Source organism: Bubalus bubalis, chromosome 14, assembly GCF_019923935.1.
Source record: "Bubalus bubalis isolate 160015118507 breed Murrah chromosome 14, NDDB_SH_1, whole genome shotgun sequence".
Lineage (NCBI taxonomy): Eukaryota > Metazoa > Chordata > Mammalia > Artiodactyla > Bovidae > Bubalus > Bubalus bubalis.
This window is the reverse complement of record NC_059170.1, coordinates 47,456,479-47,481,852: the sequence shown is the minus strand read 5'-3', so window position 1 is coordinate 47,481,852 and position 25,374 is coordinate 47,456,479. Positions and strand designations below refer to the sequence as shown.

At 40.7% G+C, this 25,374-nt stretch overlaps 1 protein-coding gene across 4 annotated transcripts in view; it reads left to right on the top strand.

Moving 5' to 3' along the window:
* MPP7 (MAGUK p55 scaffold protein 7) overlaps positions 1-25,374 on the top strand; it is a 222,768-nt gene that overhangs the window by 72,533 nt on the left and 124,861 nt on the right. For all 4 annotated transcript variants that reach the window (XM_044928038.2, XM_044928039.2, XM_044928037.2 and 1 more), the window contains exon 3: positions 21,101-21,219. In XM_044928038.2, the coding sequence (XP_044783973.1) occupies positions 21,101-21,219 (119 nt within the window). The remainder of the gene's footprint in view (positions 1-21,100; positions 21,220-25,374) is intronic.

Sequence of the window (25,374 nt, the reverse complement as noted above, 5' to 3'; positions counted from 1 at the left end):
AGAAGAATTGATCTGCTCTTTCATTGTGTCTTACACCTAAAACTAATACTGTGTTACATATGTTGTATCAATTTTGTTTCAATAATAATAATAAATAGAATTAATCTGTTCTCTTGTATTATTTCATGAGAGATTTTAAACCCAGTTCCAAACTTGGAAAAGTGCCTTCCTTGCTCCCCCAGCAATCTCTTGATTGGTAGAACATACTGTGCTAAGTGACATTTAAATTAAAGGGAGCATTTTTTGGTGTTCTTTCTATGAAATAAATGAGGATAGTTATATCAAGAGTCTCTTTTTACAGCTCAAATTTCATATATACTTGTGTATATGGCATGTATGTGCTAGGGCTTCCCTGGTGGCTCAGATGGTAAAGAATCCACCTGCCAGTGCAGGAGACATGGGTTTGATCCCTGGGTCGGGAAGATCCCCTGGAGAAGGAAATGGCAACCCACTCCAGTATTCTTGCTTGGAGAATCCCATGGACCAAGGAGCCTGGCGGGCTACAATCCATGAATCACAAAAGAGTCAGAAACTGCTTAGCAACTAAACAATGATAACAAATATGTGCTAACTAAAATTAGCCAAATCACTAGGCTTTGTTTTGCAATATTTTTCCTTATCACAAAAGAAATGTTGCCTAAAAAGATACTCTTAATATAATCTTAGGGTTTAGTTTTAAAAGGGGGTTATTGGCAGTTTGAGTGACCTTGGTAGATTTTAAATCCCTGTTGCATGGAATTGTTCATTATAAAATATTCTTTTCTCTTTGACAGTTGGAACTTTATTTAGTGGGTTTATATTGCCCTGGGAACTTGGCATGCAAGAGATGTGACTGGTTTTTCTTTTTAGAAGAAAACTTGAGGGACACACAGCAGTTACAAAACCAAACTGTCACCAAATTGGTGAACCCCCTGTCCTAGCCAAGGAAGCTGTTTTTCTGATTGGATTCGAGCAGCCAATAATGAAACCACTGCTGATACTGCAACAGAGCAAGCTTTATTAAATGGTCAAAGGATGGAGAAATGGGAACCTAGTTTGAATATCAATTTCTCAAGCCAAATGAAATTAAGACACCACATATATGGGGGCAGGGGCTCGAGGTAAAAGGGAGTGACTTGGGAAGAGAGGGAGGGATATTCATGAGTTATTCGAGAACAGGGGTGTGGTTTGGACTCCTTTTCAACCCTTGTATGGGCTTTTCTGGTTATTGTCATGGCAACTGTCAACTGTCTTGGGCTGATGGGTGTGTCACTTAGCTAATGCATTTAGCTAACTGTGGCATGAGGCCCAAGGACACTGGAAGGCAAATCTTCCGCCATTTTGGGTTAGCTGGTTCCAACCAGTTCTTGTTTTTCTCTTTGCAGTTTCCTCCTGAAACAGATAAGAGCGATTGGTGTCCCTTCTAGGAGAAGCAGGAGTATAATTCTGGGACAACCACCTTGGTAACAAAACCAGGAAGATGGTTTTATATTGTTAAGATGTGACTGAACAGTAATTATAAGGCTATTGAAATCAGTACAATTTTAAAAACATTTTATTTGCCCAAACTCACATTATATGTTAAAATTCTCTTTCTGATATAGTGTACTTGAACCTCCTAAAATTTTAAATACTGTTCAAGAAGTATGTGTGAACATGTTTTAAGATACAGGATAGACTAGTTCAAGGCTATATATTTAGCTGCTTTTTGACAAGTGAGGATTGTGGGGGAAAAAACCACTCTTGTAAATATCGTGAAAGGATTTTTGTGATAGCCGATATTTCTTAGACTGACTTTTTATGACATAGTTTAAATGCAAAGATGTTATTTAGGATTGCCTTCATTATGTAGGGATCTAGTGCAGTATTTGATTTTATTTTTTTCCTGGAAAGGTAACTCAGTGATGTAGCACTCATAGTAGAATGATTTCTCACTACTCACCTGGTTTGCAAGGCTACCTTTATCTTACACTCAATTCTTTATATGCATCAGGTCTCTTTCCAGATGTTCTCTTACACTTCAGCAGCTTTAACTGGCCCCTTTTGGAGTTTTGAGGGTGGGGTTTACCCCTGGTGATTATGATTTCTGTTGCAGACAAAATTTCAAGCAGTTTAAAGAAGATTTGTGTAGACTGGAAGGGCGGGAAGTGTTTAGGTTAGTGGTTATCAGTTTCAAACCACCAGTTTATTTTCAGCTTAAAATAAAATGTAGTTACACTGTAGATCATTCCATTTATTACTAAAATTCATTTTTGGAAGTGCTTTGTCCTCATTAGTTAGAAACTGTCTCACCTACCACATCTTTTCCCCATGGAAACAGTTTTTAAATGTTTTTGCTAACCTAGGTTTTCTTTGGAGTACAGCTATTACATGATTGTGAAGCAGATTGTTCTTGGGGATGTTGTGAAGGGTTTTGCAGGAGAATCTTTGAAAAGAAAGCCATTGAAGATGATTCTGTCTCTTGAACTCGGCTCGGGACTTTCCTTTCACTTAATTGCTTATTAATTCAGCTAACAAACTGCCAAGAGGAAATGATAAAAAGGATGGTGGCAGTTACCTGTTTAGCTACTAAGGGTGGTCCAGGTGTATTTCTTCCATTCATTCCATTGTAGAACAGGGAGGTGTAAGTTAGGTGTTGAGCCCTTTCTTTATCTCTGAGATTCTTGCAGTTGTCCTGGGAGAAACGCTTACCTCTTTCTGTGCAATCAGTGGACAACCTTCTGCTTACTCCGTCTCTCTTCTTGATGAACGCAGGTACCTTCTGGTCTGTTAATTATTTACCATTTAATACACTGAAGCTACAGAAGTAAGATTAGAGTTAGTTAAGATTAGGTTGCCATCCTGCAGTGTAAGTTAAAATCCAGATACACTGTTTGACTTGGTCTCACTACATGTTATGCTAAATTTTAAATATATTACAGATAGTGAAATAAATGGAAATAAATCCTATTGTACCATTAACTACAATATAGTGCTTTAGCTTTTGCGGCCAATGGTTCTAGGCCAGGAGGCCCTGTAACTGGTTAAATACAGTATAAATGCATCCAGTTTTCTAGAAGACAGCTTTAGGCTGTACTTTATAAGAGTTTTACAGATAATTTCCCCTTTGCTGTGGCTTCATCTGCATCTTTTGGAATCAAAGTTCTGTTGCATTGGCCAGGGTGGAGGATACTGGTACAAGACCATGGACTGCCAGTGCATAGTTGGTTACAAATTGGACTTGACCTGAACTTAGAGACGGTGTCTAAAAATGGAAGTTATGTACAAGTGTGTGCATTACCTCTGTTAATTTACCCGGATTTATAGACTTTCAGGTACAGGATACCTTGTTTCATTGTACTTCTTAGATACCGATTTTACAAATTAAAGGTTTGTAGCAACCCTGCATTGTCAGATGACGGTTAGCATTTTTTAGCAATAAAATATTTGTTAATTAAGGCAAGCACATTGGGTTTTTGGACATAATGCTGTTGTACACTTAATAGGCCACAGTATAGTGAATCATAATTCTTATATGCACTGTGAAACCAAAAAATCTGTGTGACTCACTTAATAGCGATATTTGCTGTCTTATGGTGGTCTGGAACCGAAGTGTAGTGTCTCCGAGGTAGGCTTGTAATCCTATAAGCTGTTACTAAGCAATCTGCCACTTTATAATTATTTAAATTATTAATATTTTGCATAGTTAAAAACCCAGTCTGCAGAATGCTTTAATAAGTTATTTGCAGTTGAGAGGGAGAGAGTGTGTGAAAAAGAGAACGCCTCTGTTCAGGGTTGAATTAAAATATTTTAGTAGTATAGGTACTTTTGGAAATAAAACCTAGTTTAAATGAGAAAAATTGAGGCCTGTTATGAATGGCACCGAACAGTGCTGATTATTTTACCTTTGACAAAGTGGAAAATTTAAAGCTTGGTGTATCCCATTTTATTAATATAATAAAGTTTTATAGTGTTGTTCTGGGCGTCGATATATGTTCTTTAGTGTTTATTAGCCCATGGTTATAGTAAAACGTTTTAGTTCTGTGCCTGGCTATTCTGTACAGAATGCACATATTAAAACGAAGGGAAAAAAATTGAATCTCTATCTTTCTCTTCCCCAAGTCTTTTTCTATATGATTTCTAAATATTTTGGTTGTGTATGGCATCTAATATGATTGGACACAGAGAACATCTTTTTTATCATTTAACGTAGGTTAATAGCTTCCCCAGACTTGTTCTAATAATGAAGCTATGAGGGAAATGACAAGAATGGTGGTTTTAAATTTCTCTAGACTCACAGTAAATTTTTCCATCCTGATGGCAGGAATCTTGAGCATCTGGAATCTGTGAGAAGAGCGAATTGTTCACGGCGGGAAGACTGTCATCAAATTCTGAGCCATTTATTCTCTTAGGAACTACTGTCCTGTACAGAATATTATATTTTTACAGAGGCACTTTTCTGGAACTGGGGAAATATCTTCACTTCTTCATGTATTCTGTATTTTTGAGATGTTATTTTGAGAATGAGTGTCACATCTTGTCATTAGTTTCCGTTGATTTAATTTGTATTATTAATTTATTTTTATATTTATATTAATCATTTATATTGGTCCAAATATAGTTTTGAAAAAGCAATAGAAAATAAACTGTCTTAAACAAAGATTTCTTTCTGGTTTATATAGGTAAATCTATGATCTATACTTTGTCATCTATTTTCTTCAATTTACAGATTATCTACAAAATATATTGTGATACTTTCTACCTATATTATGGCATAGATGTAATTCTTAAAATGTTTGCTCTGGAGAGGGAAGGAAGGAGTGTGTGAAATTCTCTGTTGAATTTTGGTGAAAACGTTTCTCAAATAGGGAGTCAAGTTTCTGATTAGCCCTGGATCATGCTGGGCGTTTACAATAAGTTTAAGTTAGAAATTTCTCGTTTTGTTTTCTTTTTTAAATTCTTGTGTGTGTGTGTGTGTGTGTGTGTGTATGTGTTTAAAGACAGTAAAACCTTTTTCCCTGTTTAGTAAGTTTTTGACTCTAAACGAGACTCTCCTGAGTCTTGATACTTGATTGTCCTTGTGTTTGGATGTAGTGTGGCTGAGGCCTGGCTTGATTGTTACGACAGGGCAGGTAGGTGTCATTGCCTAAGACGTGAGCCAGCATCTTTAATTGGACTGCTTCCTATTAGGTCTTACTAGTGTCTTCATGCATTATGGATACCTACTGTAGGTATCGGAGAAGGCAGTGGCAACCCACTGCAGTACTCTTGCCTGGAAAATCCCATGGACGGAGGAGCCTGGTAGGCTGCAGCCCATGGGGTCGCTAAGAGTTGGACACGACTGAGTGACTGAGCGACTTCGCTTTCAGTTTTCACCTCTATGCATTGGAGAAGGAAATGGCAACCCACTCCAGTGTTCTTGCCTGGAGAATCCCAGGGACGGGGGACCCTGGTGGGCTGCCGTCTCTGGGGTCACACAGAGTCGGACACGACTGAAGCAACTTAGTAGCAGCAGCAGCACTGTAGGTATACAGCTCAGTAGTTTGTTCACTTAGGTAAGATGTTCTTCTGCTTCCCAGTTTAGCGGTGTTTAGTCTGTGGGCATCTGCCTCACCTGCTGTCCATCATCAGTTCAGATGAAACATAAGGCCTGTGGGGGTCCTTCCTACACACGGTTCTGTTACTCAAGTGTCCAGGAGCATGGGTTTCTGGATGGGTAAATAGTCTTAGTGTCTTATCTGTACTTTAGTCCGAAGATTTCTTCTTCTCCACTAAATCACGATGCTCGATGTTCTGCCCACTCCTCCTGCCACCTGGCAATGCTCCCACTCCATCACTGCCTCAGGGGACCCACGGCCACTTTGCCATCAGACTGTAGACATCCCGTCCCCACTGCTGTGAGGTTAGTCCTTGTTGCTGCTTTGAATGGTTATCTACTCATCACTTTGATCTGGCCCCCGAGGGACTTTAAGTTGCAGTAGGATTTGTTATTTTCATTTAGACTTCAAGTTTGCAACAGCAGCCATGAACCATCTTCCCTCTAATGAGTAGTAAGATCATAGCCCCCCGCCTTTGCCCACTTCTCTTTAGACTTTCTGAACCCCTGCACTAGGGTGGGTTAGGGGCTTCTGTTTTTTTGCTTTGCCCTTGGATTACTTTTGATGTGGTCCAGATGGTGTGTCTAACACTTTCACAGTCTCCTTGATAAAAGGCACTTCTCTCTTGTTTGACAAACGTGATAACTCTGGTCACTTTCCTCTGTTGCAAAGCATTAGGCCTTTTTCTCATCTGTGCAGGAAATAAACATGTTGCCTAATTTCTTTTTTTATCCATTATTCCTGTTCCCCATCCACTACCCTATTTTAATGATTCAGAAGAAAATTTTCACAAGAAAGATCAGTTTTGTGAAGTGGTTTGTGCCAAATGGTGAAATCTCTTTGTGACTCTTTGGTATAAGTTCTTGACTGATGCAGTTTTCTTGACTGCTGAAGATGCTGTATTCTGTGTGAAGGATGTCTGTGTTAAGTTTCAAATTCCAGAATCTTTTATATTTTGATACAACTGTATCACTTTGAAATGGAAGATAAAAGTGAGAGATGTTTCAGCACTTAAACTGTAAACAGGAATCCTTAAAGAGGAATTCTTGGCTTTTTTTTTCTTTTTTCTGTTTTGATTGGAGTATAATTGCTTCATAATGTTGTATTAGTTTCTGCTATATTCTTGGCTTTTTTCTTATGAAAATGTTAATTATATCAAGAACTCATGGGAAAAATTGCTGAGAGACCAATTGTTTAAAGGCTCAAAGACAAGATCTGTTTTTTGTTTTTTTTTAAAAAGACAACTACTACCTCTTGAGATGGATTATGCTGCTGGCTGGTTTTGCCTCTCTCTCTGCATGCAGCCGGGTTCCCTGAGGCTTAGTTTCGCCAAAAGGAGGACGATATGAGTGATTTTATGACAAAGCTGATCCAGTATCTGATGAGCCATTTTCCACTGTCCTCTCAAGAGGCAATGACCCCAAGATCCAGAGTGATTGAATAATTTGAATGAACATCTGTTGTCAGGTCTGCTCTGAGTCATTTGTTTTTGTGAGGCCATTCCGGCGTGGTGTGGCTGTTCATCTCCAGAGTGTTTCCTTGTTATGTCTGACCTTGGCAGGGTGGACAAAGTGAGGAGTATATCTAATTATCTCAGTGAAGGGATTACTAGTATTCTTCTGTAATCACATGAAGCCTCTTAAGATGAGTCCAATTATTCAGCCTGTTTAGGCTGAATGACGAATGATGGGCTCCCAGGAGCTTCAGTCTGGATTTTGAATTAAGCCTGTAAGTCGACATACGTACATAAGCCATTGTCATGAGAACTTTGTCAATGATTACGTGACATTGATATAATCAAAATTATAGTTATTGCCACTTCTTGCAAGTGATTGTTGCATGATGCTTATTGAGAAAGTTTTAAGCTATTTTAAAGCTGGGACTGTTTGGCATTTTTCTTCTTCACTTTCCTTACTGTATAGATGTCTAGACTGACCCACGTCGGGGATCAGATCACTTTTTTCATTTCTCTTCTCTCTAGTTCACACTTTACCCAGTACGTGGGGTCCATCACTGCCTGTCTTTATTGCCTGTTGTGGAAAGCTGTCCAGCAGTATAAACTCACATTTTCTTCTCTGTTTCTGTGATGCCTTGGCATATGCATACATTTTAACATTTAATTTGGAATTTATTTTAAACATGCTTATGAGGCTATACAGTGAAATGAGGCATCATTCTGAGCTTTACGAATAGCTCATTTAATCATTATTAACGACCCTAGTCAGGCTAGTATAACTGTACCTTTATACAGTTTAAAAACTGGATGCACAGAGATGTGAACCAATTAACAGCTGCAGTGTTGGGACTTGTATTTATGTTACTTGGCTGCAGAGTCTAAGCGTCCACCCCAGGGCCTTTGTCTGTGAATTTCTTTTCCCTATAGGGTTTTTCTGCCTTCCTACTTCACCATCCCCAGTTGATGTCTATTCTTTGACCATCTCAGCTCAAGCTTCGTTTCCCCGAGGAAGCTCTCCCTGAGCTCGTTCACGCCCCACTCTTACCCTGTCGTGGTTTACACCCCCTCCCTTGCAGCAGTTCAGTTACAGCTTCATGTGTGTATTCACAATGTACGATGCCTGTCTCCACTGACACACTGCGGCATGCCCGTCTTTGCTTCCCTTTCTCTCCCTCCCCCTGTATGCCCATCCCTAAACACTCTGGTCCATGGTGAGCACTCCGTATTTGCAGAAGGAAGGCTGGAAAGGACCTAGAGGAATTTTGAGATACAGAGGAATTCAGGAGTTTGCCAGCTCCCTTCACACATTCAAGACGTTGTCCATTTGTTATGTTAAGCCTGTTTCTGAAACTCTGAGGTCAGACAGTTACCGAGTTTGTTTTGTCTTCCAGATAATCTCAGGTCCTGTGGGAGGGGACTATGATAGCAGTAGCGATCTCCAGGAAGTTAATTATTTAGTGAGTTGGTGTAAGATATCTGGAAACAGTTATACTTTCAGGGGAGAGCCAATAGCGGTCCACTGTGGCTAGAAGAGAATTGGGGAGTGAGGCATGAAACTTTTGAAATTGTAAAAATAATGTCTATTTTGTAAAAAATCAAACAATGTAAAAATATGAGTGTGTATATATGTGTTATATATATATGCACAGCAAGTATGAAATATACACACATATAGTAAAATGTAAGTAATTATTTCCTGTTCCTTTTAGTTTCTCTTCCTGGATTAAATGCTGATAGAGTTGGATATAGATTTAGGCTCCCTGGAAGTGGGATGAATGAGGGAATAAACAAGCTGGACCAGAGGGAATGCATGTAGGCTTAAAATCCTCATATTGCTAGTAAACTACCAGTTTATGATTTCCCTGCTTTATTCATCTTTCCATTCTCCCAGGTGACTCTTTCTAACCTTTTCTTTCTTGTGCAGGCTTTTGATCCTGTGTCCTCACTCCCCATGGCAACCGCGTTTCATTGTTTACTGAAAATACTGCTACGATCCATCCTGAGGGAGTCACCCCAGGCCCCCCCTCCCCGCCCCACCCCAATATCTGCCTCCCTCCTGGGAGCCCTCGGTACCCTGTCTGCATGTGCACTGGCCCTGTTCCTCTCACCTCCTGAGAGGGGCCCACCAGCAGTGGCCCCGTGGTCAGCATTTCCCCTGCAGTAGATCAAAGCCCTTAGTGCACATATGCTCTATTTTTTTTCATTTTAAAAAATCTTCTTTATCCCTCCACCCCTAGCAGACACTGATTCTCACTTGCTCCAACCCTCCTCCTAAGAGTAGTCAATATTTGCTCTTTCCAATGTGTCACCTGTTATTGTTAATGCTCTTCAGCCATCGCCAGTCCAGGCGGCTGGACCTCATGGGCAGTTCTCGGGCCTTGTTCTGCCCTGACTGTGGCCTCTCCTGCCTCAGGTGGGTCATCCTTCCCCGCCACACTGGGCCACCAGGACAGCACATGTCTGTGTCCCTCCTCCTCATGTCAAGTGTGTTATCTTAAACCTGTCTGTGAAACTCTGAGGTCAGACAGTGGAGACCCCAGGGCTCAGTCCTTGTCTTTCTACTGTGTCCACGCTCACACCCTTGGGGTCTCATCCAGTCTCTTGAGTTTAAATACCAACCCCTTGCCCAGGACTCCTACGTGTATGTCTTCAGCTCAGGCCTCTCCGCTGAGCTCCTGACCCCTCCCTCCAGCCGCCCACTGCGTCTCCCCCAGGACATTCAGTCCACGTCTTCAGCTCATTGGGTCTGAAACTGAGCTTCTCATCTCCCTTGGCAGCAGCTTCAGTGTTGGCGATCACGTTTGTTTCTTTTTTTCTTCTCATAGCCCGCCTTCAGTCAGACAGAAATCCATCGTTGGCTCTTCCCTCAGAATCTGTCCAGAATCCCCACGCTCCTTATACCTCCCTCTGGCTACTGCCTGGGTGCCGGTCCTCTTTCGTCTGGGTCACTCTTTGACCGTCTGACTCGTTCTCAGCCTCTGTACTCCCCTGACCCCTCTTCTCAATGTAGCAGCTGGAGCAATGCTCTTAAAATGTCACTCAAATCATGTTACTCCTTTGCTCAAAAACCCAGCAATGGCAGTGTCCCTATGAAATAAAAGTTAAGTTCTTTGCAGTGTCTGTCCTACAAGGCCTTGCGTGACCTGGTCCCTGTTTCCTCTCTGACATCAAGTCTCTTCTTCTCTCCCTCTGCCTGTCACACTGGGTGCCTTGCTCTCCTCCGATGCTCCAGGCTTAGGGGCTGGGGTTTCTGTGTCGTCTGGTCCCTCTCCCTAAGTGCTTGTCCCTCAGTTCCACCAACTCTGTCACCTTCTTCCTGTCTCTGACCACCAGAGTGTGTTCCCTGACCACCTCCTCTGTCCCTGTCCATGCTGGTGGCCCAGCCCTGAATCTGCGTACACAGCTCGGGTTTCTCTTTTTCTATCAATATCTGTCATCTTCTTACATACTGTATAATTTACTTACTTTTGTTTTTTGTTTGCCTTCCCCCTAGAATGTTATCTGGGCTTTCCAGGTGGCGCAGTGGTAAAGAATCCGCCTGCCAGTGCAGGAGACTCAAGAGATGTGAGTTCGATCTCTGGGTCAGGAAGTTCTCCTGGAGTGGGAAATGGCAACCCGCTCCAGTATCCTTGCCTGGAGAATTCCATGGACAGAAGAGCTTGGGGTGCTACAGTCCATGGGGTCACAAAGAGTTGGACACGACTGAGTGACTGTCACACACACAAAATGTTATCTAGGGCTTTTGCTGATCTATCCAGACATCTTGAATAGCATCTAGCACGGAGAATGTACAGTGGTCAGTGGATGCTGATTGAATGAATGAGTGCACATCCCACCAAGTGACTGCTGGGCATCTGCTCTCATGCCCTGTGCTTAGTCACTCAGTTGTGTCCGACTCTGTGACCCCATGGACTGTATTCCACTAGGCACCTCTGTCCATGGGATTCTCCAGGCAAGAATACTGGAGTGGGTGGCCATGCCCTCCTCCAGGGGATCTTCCTAACCCAGGGATCGAACCCAGGTCTCTAGCATTGCAGGTGGATTCTTGAATGTCTGAGCCACCAGGGAAACCACTCTCATGCCCTAAGAATGGGTATTTGCGAACTTAATTATCTCCTAAATTGATAAAAGAAAAATGATATGCTTTAACTTAAAAAAAATTTGTTTATTGACTGTACTGGATCGTCATTGCTGCGTGTAGGTTTTTCTCTAGTTGCAGCAGGTGGGGGCTTCTCATTGCATGTGGCTGCTCTTGTTGCAGAGCACAGGCTTCAGGTACACAAGCTTCAGGTGTTGGGGGACATTGGCTTAGTTACTCCATGACATGTGGAAACCTCCCAGACCAGGGATTAAACCCATGTCCCCTGTGTTGGTAGGTGGATTCTTAACCAGTGGACCACCAGTGAAATCCTACTTTGACTTATAAGAATCATTTTATATTATTTCTTAGATTGAACATTACTTTATATACTGATTTTGAGGGGCATCTATTTCTTCTGCCACCATTTGACTGTTCATGTGCTATTGCCCATTTTTCTCTTTTACTTTCTCTTTTACTCATCTTTTATTATTCTTAATATCAATCACCTGCTTGTTGGAGATAATTTTTGGCTGTTTCTCTGTAAACTTCCTTGGTTTTTTGATGCATGAAAATTTTGTCACAAATTCTACCATAATTTTTTTGTGATTTCTAGGTTCTTTGTTTTCTAAGACTAACATTTAACTCCAAGATGATAAAAATACTCTTTGAGATTATCCTCTAGATTATATTTGAAATATTTGATCCAATTGTAATTTGGGTGTCCAGTTAGACATTTAACTTTTGAGGGTTTTCTTTTGAAGGTTTTTGAATAGAAGCTTAATGTGATGGGTTATTCTGGGAGACATAGTTTAAGTCCTGACTGCCACTTACTGGCTAAGTGTACGTCCTCCTGTAAAATGGAGATAGGCATAGGGGAGATGATGGGGAGAGCATTAAGTGAGGTGACCTGTAAAGCGCTTTACCATAGCTCATTCCACAGTATTAGGTATGGTTAATACTACTAGGAACTGCCTCTGGTAATAATTTTTACTAAGTATTATTTTGGGAAGCTTCAGGGGTTGGTGGTGGGAAGGATAGATTAAGGAAGGGGAGACAAAAGAAATAGATGTCATTTTTAGCAGCTAGTTTTATTAGGTGGGCTTCCCAGGTGGCTCAGCTGGTAAAGAATTGGCCTGCAATGCATTAGACCTGGGTTCGATCCCTGCGTGGGAAGATCCTGTGGAGGAGGGCATGGCAACCCACTCCAGTGTTCTTGCCTGGAGAATCCCCATGAACAGAGGAGCCTGGTGGGCTATAGTCCATGGGGTTGCAAAGAGTCAGACATGACTAAGCACAGCATAGCACAGTTTTAGGCAAGGTGAGAATCACTCAGGGTCTGACTATGATTATAGCAAACTTTATGTACAGTTAGAATTACTATCATATATTTTAGTAAATTGGTAAATCTTACAAAGTAATGAAATTTTAATGTAAGGATGACAATTTATAATTTTCTTCTGGTTAATGTATTATGACTTTGGGCGAATTGTTTATTAAGCATGATTGGGTCAGTGTTATCTGCCTTCCACAATCCTTGATCAAATCTCCTGCTTCTGACTTACATACAAGATCCTGATAGAAAGCTTTACAGTACTACTCTTATCTAAATATTGCGAGGAAAAAAAAAATTGAAAGACAACTTACTTGAAGTTGCTAAAGCACCAAAGTATTTATGCATGAGTGCTCAGTTGTGTCCAACTCTTTGTGACCCCATGGACTGTAGCCCACCAGGCTCCTCTATCCATGGTGTTTTCCAGGCAACAATGCTGGAGTGGATTGCCTTTTGGTCCTCTGGGGTCCTTCCTGACCCAGGGATTGAACTCTGTCTCTTGTGTCTCCTGCGTTGGCAGGCAGATTCTTTACCACTGTGCCACCTGAGAAGCCAGTGGTTAAGAGTCCAAAGTTTTTTATCTGTAGGTAAAACAGTGAGCCTTTCCAGGTGGTGCTAGTGGCAAAGAATCTGCCTGCCGATGCAGAAAATGCATCGGGTTTGATCCCTGGGTTGGGAAGATCCCCTGGAGTAGGAAATGACACCCACTGCAGCATTGTTGCCTGGGAAGTTCGATGGGCAGAGGAGCCCAGCAGGCTACAGTCCATGGGGCCACAGAAGCCCTACAGCTGGCCCTCTGTCCTTTGTTTTACCAGGCTTCAGAGGCATCAAGATCATGCTCTGAGCATAGATTGTTGAGAGAGAACAGGCATGTACAGTTGACCCTTGAACAACATGGATGCAGGTCCACTTACATGCAGAGTTTTTCAGTAAATATGGCAGTGTGTAGTCAGCATGAGGTTGCATCTGTTCTTGTGGACGGCAGATGTAGAGGGCAGCTGTGGTGCTTGATCTGCTGTGGGTCCTCTGGATACCAAGGGACGACTGTGAGTGGTGTTGTGTTGGTTTTTTTTTGATTCATCTTTAAAGAAAATGACTAGTATTTCACCCTGCAGTGCAGCAAAGCTCAGAGAAGTCAGCACATGTAGCTCCAATCAGGTACCTAAGTCAGTAACGTGGTGTTCCACACGTGTGCTGACTTAATGAACTGCCTGTTGGAATGGGCAGTTTATACTGTACGGAAAGCATTCTCCGTAGGATGTTATTCTTCATGATGTCAGACGGCCAGCACTTGTCATCTCACCTTCCTCTGGAAAGGGGAGAAGAGGTTACTACTGAGCTCATAGATAGCAGGCTTCAGTACCAACTCAGAGATCTTTCGAGCATCTTTGCGTCTCTGCAATTGGCTCCTATTACTGTGAATACCTTCCTTACCCCAGTTAGACTCACCCTTCTGGGCTTTTCTTCCTTTCGGGCCCCAGCCCATGGCCTGCCAGCTTCATTCAGACCCCACTGATGGCTCTCTGCTTAAAATTGCTGTAGTAATTATTATATATATATATGTATCAGGTGACCCTCAACCTATTTTAGTTTTGCTCTGATTGATTTCTTTTTCTCAGCATATAAAATGCACTAATTTAAAAGTATCTTTTTTCTGTTGGAATATTTTTATGAAATAAGTTTATTGAAACCCTTCACAGGTATCCTGGACAGTGTCCTGTGTTGTATGTGCCCAAATATAGGGTGAGTTTTTTCCCTCCATAAAATGATCTCTTAGAGAAGAGAGAGCTGGCTTATAGTCAGGTCCGTACAAAATCTCTTACAGAGAACTTTCTCTGTTTATTCACGTGCACTAAAGCATGTGGAATGGGGAAACTGAAAGTATTCACATATAACGAAATTCATAATTTTAGAAATTATTGAGAGTTCCTTTGACAGAATTTTATTTTTTTTAAAGGAGACGAAGTTTAGACTAGATTTAATTATCCCTTGAAGAAGGGTTAAAAACCTCACATTTGCAATTGATAGAATTTTAAAGAGTAGGTAAGTAGGTTTGTTGATGAAAAACCAATCAGCTTTACCCAGATTCTCAGTGACGGCATCTCATATATTCAAAACAGTGTTGCATCTCAACTGACCTGGAAGTGAAAGCAATCTATTCTAATTCTCAAGTGGCACTTGTGATGAGGAAGAACCTCACTCTGAAGAATTCAAATGGTCGTGTGAAATGTGCAAATGGGGCACAAACACTATCTACATTAATGTATTTTACTTCATAGGTAATTCACAGTAAGTGTTTCTAACTAAATTGCAATTTAAATGTTAGAGGCCGACATGAACATTTTAGTAACATCACTGAAATTTGTGTCATCAGCTGCCTGAACATCTATTTGTTTTGCTTGGAAGAAAAAAATGTTTCAGATCTTAACTTGGGCAAATAGGAGATCATTATATTTAGGATTGAAAGATGCTTGCTCATATATGGACTGCATTCTGTGTCATCCAAGGATGTGAGCTCTCTGGGGAGAGATAGCATTACATTATGTACTTAGTTCTGTGCCCGGGGCTCTGACTCTGAGAGCTCATAACATGCTGATTCTTGGGAATAGAGCCTTCATGGCCCCAACTCAGGTGTTCTTCCTGCCAAAAGGTTTCTTGATGTCGTCTTGCTCCCCCGGGAGGAACTGACCACTTCCGCTGCCTCTGCCCCACAGTCTAACCCGGTCCTGCACATAACTTTGTTGTAGACGCCTGTGGACAGAAATCACGTCCGATTTGTCTTAGACCTTCAGAGCTGTGGGTGCTCTGGGTTCATGGGTGCCTAGATGTTTATGGAAATGAGCTTGGATGACTACAGAGGAGCACAGGTTGACTTTCATGGCTCCAGTTCTTGTTCAAGGAACAGGTGGATTTAGGAAAAAGTTTTAAAGACACACATTGCTTTCTCAACTCTTATTTTGGCTCTCTGAATTTTACGGACCATTGTATTTCATAGTATTCTTCATAATTGGGACTCAAGGAACTCAGTATAGGACTCCTTTAAAGCACATGGAAGTACACAGACCCAGTTTTAGACATGGACTTGAGGTGTCTGCTGGGGCTGGGTCGTTGGTTTGAGTGGAGTGCTTGTCCTTGTTGCCGCATTGACACTGCATGCAGCTAGCAATGCTCTGCACTGGCAGCTCTTTTTACCATCTTTTGAATTTCTCATTGGCATGGTCCTGTCTCTCTGGCTTTGTTTTGTGGTACAAGGTATGGATACCAAGGGCTTCCCTGGTGGCTCAGCTGGTAAAGAATCCGTCTACAATGCAGGAGACCCTGGTTCAATCCCCGGGTGGGGAAGATCCCCTGGAGAAGGAGTAGGATAGTCACTCCAGCATTCATGAGCTTCCCTGATGGCTCAGACAGTAAATAATCTGCTCGCAATGCGGGAGACCTGGCTTTGATCCCTGGGTTGGGAAGATCCCCTGGAGGAGGGCATAGCAACCCACTCCAGTATTCTTGCCTGGAGAGTCCCCATGGATAGAGGTGCCTGTTGGGCTACAGTCCATAGGGTCGCAAGGAGTCAGACATGACTGAGTGACTAAGCACAGCACACAAGATTGGGGAGATGAAGAGGAGTGAGTGTTGTTGTGCTCTAGTGGACCATGCAAGTTAGGATTGCATAGAGCTAGAGAAGCACAGAAAACTCAGGCTTCTGTGCTTTGACTAACAAAGAAGTTGTTATTATTTTAAAAATTGAGCCTGACACGGATTATTCCCACAAAAAGCTAAGGAGTATGTAGGCAAGGTGAACAATTTCCATGTATAGAAGACCAGAGTGGTTTCATTTCTGAGTATGGTGTTTTGTCCGATTGGCACCTACCGCCAAGCTGGGTGTCTACTTAGAAGCGTTGCACTGAGATTTTCCTTGTTAGGAAACAAACTGAGGAAAGATGGATATTGTTATTTTTAATCAATGCCTGGGAATTGTGAATTGTTCGCTGAATCCTTACAGCAACTGTATTTACCACAATTTCTTCTTTTGTTTCAGCTTTATTTTGAGATAATTATAGAGTGACATGTTGTAGGAAATAACACAGAGAAATCCTGTGTACTTTGACCAGTTCCCCTGTGGTAACGTTATGCATGACTGTGGCGGTGTGTCCCAGCTGGGAGAGCGTCATCCACACCAGTAGCTGACCTTTGTCAGATTTCCCTGGTTTCACATGTGCTTATGCGTGTCTGTGTGTGTGTATTTATTTAGTTCTGTGCAGTTTTCACAGTAATCCAAGTCTATGCCCCAACCAGTAACGCTGAAAAAGCTGAAGTTGAATGGTTCTATGAAGACCTACAAGACCTTTGAGAACTAACACCCACCAAAGATGTCCTTTTCATTATAGGGGACTGGAATGCAAAAGTAGGAAGTCAAGAAACACCTGGAGTAACAGGCAAATGTGGCCTTGGAATACCGAATGAAGCAGGGCAAAGACTAATAGAATTTTGCCAAGAAAACGCACTGGTCATAGCAAACACTCTCTTCCAACAACACAAGAGAAGACTCTATACATGGACATCACCAGATGGTCAACATCGAAATCAGATTGATTATGTTCTTTGCAGCCAAAGATGGAGAAGCTCTATACAGTCAACAAAAACAAGACTGGGAGCTGACTGTGGCTCAGATCATGAACTCCTTATTACCAAATTCAGACTTAAATTGAAGACAGTAGGGAAAACCACTAGACCATTCAGGTATGACCTAAATCAAATCCCTTATAATTATACAGTGGAAGTGAGAAATAGATTTAAGGGCCTAGATCTGATAGACAGAGTGCCTGATGAGCTATGGAATGAGGTTCGTGACATTGTACAGGAGACAGGGATCAAGTCATGGAAAAGAAATACAAAAAAGCAAAATGGCTGTCTGGGGAGGCCTTACAAATAGCTGTGAAAAGAAGAGAAGCGAAAAGCAAAGGAGAAAAGGAAAGATATAAGCATTTGAATGCAGAGTTCAAAGAATAGCAAGAAGAGATAAGAAAGCCTTCCTCAACAATCAATGCAAAGAAATAGAGGAAAACAACAGAATGGGAAAGACTAGAGATCTCTTCAAGAAAATTAGAGATACCAAGGGAACATTTCATACAAAGATGGGCTCGATAAAGGACAAATGGTATGGACCTAACAGAAGCAGAAGATATTAAGAAGAGGTGGCAAGAATACACAGAAGAACTGTACAAAAAAGATCTTCACGACCCAGATAATCACGATGATGTGATCACTCACCTAGAGCCAGACATCCTGGAATGTGAAGTCAAGTGGGCCTTAGAAAGCATCACTACGAACAAAGCTAGTGGAGGTGATAGAATTCCAGTTGAGCTCTTTCAAATCCTGAAAGATGATGCTGTGAAAGTGCTGCACTCAATATGCCAGCAAATTTGGAAAACTCAGCAGTGGCCACAGGACGGGAAAAAGTCAGTTTTCATTCCAATCCCAAAGAAAGGCAATGCCAAAGAATGCTCAAACTACTGCACAATTGCACTCATCTCACATGCTAGTAAAGTAATGCTCAAAATTCTCCAAGCCAGGCTTCAGCAATATGTGAACTGTGAACTTCCTGATGTTCAAGCTGGTTTTTAGAAAAGGCAGAGGAACCAGAGATCAAATTGCCAACATCCGCTGGATCATGGAAAAAGGAAGAGAGTTCCAGAAAAACATCTATTTCTGCTTTATTGACTATGTCAAAGCCTTTGACTGTGTGGATCACAATAAACTGTGGAAAATTCTGAAAGAGATGGGAATACCAGACCACCTGACCTGCCTCTTGAGAAACCTATATGCAGGTCAGGAAGCAACAGTTAGAACTGGACATGGAACAACAGACTGGTTCCAAATAGGAAAAGGAGTTCGTCAAGGCTGTATATTGTCACCCTGCTTATTTAACTTATATGCAGAGTACATCATGAGAAACGCTGGGCTGGAAGAAGCATAAGCTGGAATCAAGGTTGCCGGGAGAAATATCAATAACCTCAGATATGCAGACGATACCACCCTTATGGCAGAAAGTGAAGAGGAACTAAAAAGCCTCTTGATGAAAGTGAAAGAGGAGAGTGAAAAAGTTGGCTCAAAGCTCAACATTCAGAAAACGAAGATCATGGCATCCAGTCCCATCACTTCATGGTAAATAGATGGAGAAACAGTGGAAACAGTGTCAGACTTTACTTTTTTGGGCTCCAAAATCACTGCAGATGCTGATTGCAGCCATGAAATTAAAAGACGCTTACTCCTTGGAAGGAAAGTTATGACCAACCTAGATAGCATATTCAAAAGCAGAGACATTACTTTGCCAACAAGGCTATGGTTTTTCCTGTGGTCATGTATGGATGTAAGAGTTGGACTGTGAATAAAGCTGAGCGCCAAATAATTGATGCTTTTGAACTGTGGTGTTGGAGAAGACTCTTGAGAGTCCCTTGGACTGCAAGGAGGTCCAACCAGTCCATTCTGAAGGAGATCAGCCCTGGGATTTCTTTGGAAGGCATGATGCTAAAGCTGAAACTCCAGTACTTTGGCCACCTCATGCGAAGAGTTGACTCATTGGAAAAGACTCTGATGCTGGGAGGGATTGGGAGCAGGAGGAGAAGGGGACGACAGAGGATGAGATGGCTGGATGGCATCACTGACTCGATGGACGTGAGTCTCAGTGAACTCCAGTAGTTGGTGATGGACAGGGACGCCTGGCGTTCTGTGATTCATGGGGTCGCAAAGAGTCGGACACGACTGAGCGACTGAACTGAACTGAACTAATGCAGTTTTACCACATGTGTAGATTATCATTTCTTTTTCAACACGTGAGGGTACAAGGCTTATATAAGTTACGTGAAATCCTTAAAGTGGAGACCTGAGGTTTGCATCTAAGACTGTTCGATCCAGATTTTTGCTTTTTTTTAGTAATAATAATGATGGATAACAGTCGTAATCAGTAATACAATGGCTGAAACTTGCATTACACATGAAACATCAAGTATTTACCATGTGCCAAGACTGTTAAAATGTATGAACTCATTTAATCCCCCCAAGAACTGTACCATATAAATTATATCACGGTTGAATTTGTATCGTTCAGCTCTAATCATATTACTAAGGAATAGGTAATCATTTTTACTACTCCTGAAATCGGTAATAGAATAGTGAAATTCTACCTTCTTTTTACATAATTTCATAGTTTGAACCTCTGACCTTAACTGCTGATCTTGGTGGTTGTGTGTGTGTGTGTGTGTGTGTGTGTGTGTGTGTGTGTGTGTATTTGTATAAACTGAGACCTGTACATTGACTTAGGTTGAGATACCTTAAACATATTTTTACTGAATTGTAAATAAGTGCTAGTTTAGGAACGGTGCCAGGTTTTTATGGGAACAAATATAAACCACCAATACTTAAGAATGTAATTGGGAGAAGGTTTTATTTATTTACTTTTCCCTAGAGTATTTTAGATCTTTGTGGCCAAATACAGCCCCAGGAATGTTTCAATTTAATCGAATCTCAAATTACATATCTCACTTCCAAAGTTTTACCAAATGCATTTGGTTGTGAGTTAATCACGTTATCAGAATATTATAACGCTTTAGGAAGATAACAGCTACACTGATCAGAAGGCCATAATTTACAAGTCTTTGCTGGTGGAATATCTTGTAAAGCTGTCTCTCTGATGAACAGCAGCACTTATTCAGACCAGAAATAACAACAGTCCCATGTGCTAGTAAATCCCAGGAGGTCTCGGTGTTTTTGTAGACAGCAGACAGAAATAAAAGGAATTTTGTCCTTTTTACCTCATGTAATCCCGCTGGAAAATGAAACATGTGCTCTGAGTTGATACTGACTTCTGCCAGGTCACCTCCCTGAAGAGTCCGGGCAAGCACTGTTGCAACAGTTCTTGGACAGGAGTCTGCCGGCCCCTGAACGCGATGATGGTCTGCACAGCCCGCTCCCGGGACACTGTGCTACTGTCTGCTCGAGGGAGCTTCCAGCGAGAACATGCATGACCTGCATCTGTTGCCTTGACTCTTCCCAAGGGCATCACATACCCTCAAATTAGAGTTGCATTTAGGCTAAGTGCTGCAGAGTTTGTTGTTAAAAAGAGGGTGACTACGAAGAATGCCACACCAAGTACGGTTTCTTCTGGCTTTTTAGAACTTGACTTTGGACGTTCGATAATGCAAATGTTTTTGAAGCTATATATTATTAGGAACTGTTTGGAAACCACAAAACCTTTTTAATGGACCACGCTATCAATTTTCTGCTCTTCTAAAGAAGTTTTTCCTATTCATGACTCACTTCACTCTTTGGCCAGCATCGAGGGAAATGTAATAACGATTAAGGGAAGGAATGTATGCGTTTTCTTCTTTTCGGTTTTTTTTTTTTGAAAGCTTGTACATATTTTTTTTTGTTTCGGGTTATGTAAACTTGGAGGACTGTAAAATGTTGACCACCGCAGGAGGTAAAAAGAGGCCAGCTATGCATACATCTTTAGAATTTAAAAATCCAAAAGCTTCCTTTGTTTCTTTGGAGAAGAGTTTTGCTTGATGGCCCAGAATACAGATCCAGTAAAAACGACATGTTCCAGCCGTCAATTACACACACCTTAAGCGAAATTAATGAGATCACTCTGAGATTACACTTTGTGTTTTATTTTCGTTTTATAGGTCTGTATGAGCTGTTGGTGGCTCTGCCAGCCCAGCTGCAGCCACATGTGGACAGCCAGGAAGACCTGACCTTCCTCTGGGATGTGTTTGGTGAAAAAAGCCTGCATTCACTAGTCAAGGTAAACCATGCTGATGTCAGATTTTTCTTTGCGGAGAAACATATGGAAAAATATTTTGAACGCCATCCAGTAAACCAGAGATCAAATTATTGCCCTCCAAAAACAAAACAGCCTTGTTCCATTTCACTGACAGGCGTGGAAGTTGTTAAAAAAGATTCTACCAAAAATACATAGATGATTTCACTTAATGGTGGCGACCTGGCCGTGCATACTAATAGAGCAAGCCTGCGCCTGCCCTTGTTTAGAAAAAGAATGTGAAATCGTTGCAAGAAGGTTTAGACTCCTCATGGTCAACATTCATGAGCTGGAGTTTAACTTAAATAAATAAATGTTCGCAGCAAAAATTAGAAGGAATATATTTTCTGAGGTTAAGGATGGCAGCTGTTCAGTAGCCACATTAATTTAAAATAATTTCCTCTAACAAAGTCAAATGAAATTCTAGCAAGCTGTTTCTCTCTTGGCCCAGCGCCACTGACATGGTATTTTGTGTATAAATACACTGATGCTAAATAGGAATAAAAAACAGTGTTTGGAGACCGGTTTCGCCAAGCGTCATACCCTGGAAATGATCAACCACCAGAAATCAGATCTTGCCACACAGCAGTGCTGGGAGTGATCAGAAGTCTTAAAATAGTAAAACGAGAACAAGGAACTTACTGGAAAATATGCCACTCTTGCTTCTGGAAATATGAATTGCATTTTCTCCCATTTAACTCAAGCTGAAAGGAATTTAAAGTCTTACAGAGTCTGCAGGAGATAGAAATGTATGCTTCAACAGTATCTGATCCTATACTTAATTCAGCTCCGTCTGTTATGGTTGTCTGTTGTGATAAGAGGCTTTTTGACTGATGTATAGTATTTGGAAATGAGGCACTGTTGTTTCACAGGACAGGACAATTCTTACTGCAATTTTTTTTTTTTTTTGGTCAAATTTGTTGAAATTTGTGTGCTTTAAGCAGTAGCAATTCTCAAGAAATTAAAGTGTTGCTCTGTGGCATTTCCCTAGCTTTACATTTAAAGAGTGCTTTATTGTGTCTGTTGTTTTTTAAATTTTTTAGTTTTTGTATTATTGCCAAGATATCTTTGTATTCTAAATAATTTTAGGTAGTTGCTCTCTTGGGATGTATTAGAAATGGTCTTGGGCTAATAATTGGTGAAGTTTATGACTTAGTGAAGCAATCATGAAAATACTCCTGTATTAAATGTTTGGAAGTTGGACAGTTATGGATTGTTTAGATTGACTTGGTCTCTTGATAGAAGGAATAAAACACATTTAAAATAGCACCATCACTTCTTAATCAGTAAACAAATATGCCCCCCAAACAATGGATGTGTATGTTGTATTTATTTATACTGCGGCTACTATCTCAGTTTCCTTGTCTATAAAATGGAAATTATATTACCTATTGACAAGATTTTTTAAATTAAACTTTTTAGTTTGTATTGGAGAATAGCCGATTAACAATGCTGTGATAGTTTCTGGGGGACAGCCAAGGGACTCAGCCACATATATGCATGTATCCATTCTCCCCCAAATCCCCTCCCACCAGGCTGCCATATAATATTGACAGAGTTCCCTGTGCTATACAGCAGGACCTTGTTGATTATCCATTTAAAATGTAGCAGTGTGTACATGTCCATCCCAAACTCCTTAACTATCCCTTTCCTCCATCCTCCTGCCCCTTGCAACCATAACTTTGTTCTCTAAGTCTGTGAGTTTGTTCTCTAAATCTGTATCTGTTTGACAAGGTTGTTTGTTGACAAAGAGTTTCAAATAAAATAGTGAAGATCTTAGTTCTTTTGGTAGTTATATAGGTTAGGTGAATAAATTATTAAATTTAATTATCATACCATGTGAAGGACTAAAAAGAATTGGCAGAGATGGTGGTTATTTTTAATATTAAAAGAATAAAACTAAAGTAAAAAATTCTTAGTTACACTAGCTGTTGAGTTTTCAACACAAGTTGTTATTCAAAGTGTGTGTCCATAATTAAGTGGGTAGGAAGCGTACTGTTACCAATATCTGGTTTATAAAAACAATGTAGCAAATAAATGGATGTTGCTAGTCTTTTAAATAGCATAATAACATGTGCTCTATTCCAAATGTTTTTCAGTAATTGCCATAAAATGTATTTTAAAAATGAGTTTTATTATGTAATTCCAGTATGTTCTCAGTTTCTCACTAGATGCGCCCCCCCGCTTTTCTCATGCGCAGACTCAAGGTGTCCTTTGACTGACCCATTATGTTAGTTTTCAAGTAGGAAAACCTAGGATGCCTCCAGAAGGCCGGTCTCCCGGGATCAGGAGTGTAGTTTAAACAGCTGGAACAATCTGCTTACCCGTCTTCCAAGAGCCTCTACTGCAGGGTGGAGGAGAGCAGGCTTCGGCTTCTATACATAAATCTCGGTAGAGCAAAAGGAATTTGTTCGAAAAGATTGGTTTTGTGTGCTTTGATGTTATGCTGTTTTGCCTACAGTTGATGCTGTTGGTACATGATTTAGAACTGGGTGAACGGAAAACTTGATTTTATTCTAGCCCCCAATCTTCACAGTTCTCATCTTTTGGGTAAAAAAAGAAAGTGGTTGTTAAATTGCCTCGCAGTTTTAAATACAGATAACTTGCTGATCTGATGAAAAATGTACTTAAGAAGAGGCAGGTTTGGTTCTGGGGTCTGCAGCAGGTATGGCATGCCACCTTAAGATCTCAAGCTCCACTCTGAGGGGAATATTATAGGTTGTGAGTTGTCATTGGAAGAGAACCATGATGGTGCTGTACTGTAACTGAAGATTTTTTTAAAAGAAAAATTTCTAAATAGAAAAGTTGAATAATAAAAACCATGAATATGAGATTCCAAAAAGGGGTTAAGGTTAAATCAGAAGAAAGTTGATATTGGGACTTCCCTGGCAGTCCAGTGGTTAAGACTCTGTGCTTTCAACGCAGGGGGCACGGGTTCAATTCCTGGTCAGGGACCTAACATCCAATATACTGCATGGTATGGCCAAGAAATAAAAAGTGAATAAAAAAAGAAGAAAGATGGTACCTATTGAAGACCTTGGAAATATTATATATAAGAATGGAAATATCCTATCTAATGTGAGACCAGACAAGGACATCAGTTTCCGCATTATCTAGTGAAGGTGATGGATGCTCAGAGCCACATTTTGGATCCATGTTTTTGCAAATTTACAGACCCATGAAGCACTGAATCTCATTTCCAAATCTTATCTCCTATCCTTGTGTTTTTTCCTTTTGAAATTCCTTTACTTACTTTAAATTTTATTTTATTCAGTTACATTGTGTGTATTTTTATAATCTGGATTAAGTTCATTTTAAGCCAACAAGATGTGGCTTAAAGACTTACTTAACTATTAATTTTAAAGAAAATTGGTAGTTCTCTTTCTTCAAGAAATTTTTGTTCTTATTTCACAATTGTGTTGGATTTCTAGGATAAGAATATAAAAATTTTAGTACCTTTTAAATAGCTGCCTGTGTTTTTTTTCCCCTGCCTTTTCAAATAGTTGCATATTTGTATGGGGCAGGAGAAAAAAAGGTAGCAATCTGAATTTTATTCTTTTGGAGATTCTGAAGTATTTCAACAATACACAACTATTATTTCCAAGGAATATTTCCTGTTATGATTGCATTGTTGTGTGTATTTGTGTGATTTCAGTCTTGAGGGAGTCATGGTAAAACTCAACCAGACCCTGATAACATTTAGTTACGTAGTTTTAATTTCTGATGCTTGACTGTTTTGTTCGTGCTGTCTTTGTTGAGGTCTCACTCTGTGCCAGACACTGCGTAGGACACCAGGGATAAGCTTTCTAATAGAGCAGGTTTAGCCCCTTGTTTTATATGGTCTTCAACCCCCCCAGAGGACATGGTGATGCACATTGCACGATGGCCCACGGTCTCAGCTTTTTGATATGCAGAAGGTGCATCCCTCAATGCTGGCCTCAGAGAGGCGCTGGAGGAGGAACTGGTATTTTAAGCTAAAACTGCATGTTGAAGAAATCTTCTCTATGCCAAGTTTGTTGAGTGGTCTTTTTTTTTTTTTTAATCATAAATGGATGTTGGATATTTTTTTTTTTCAAATGATTCTTTCACATCTACTGTTTTGATCATATAGACTTTTCTTTATCCTGTTGCTATGATGGA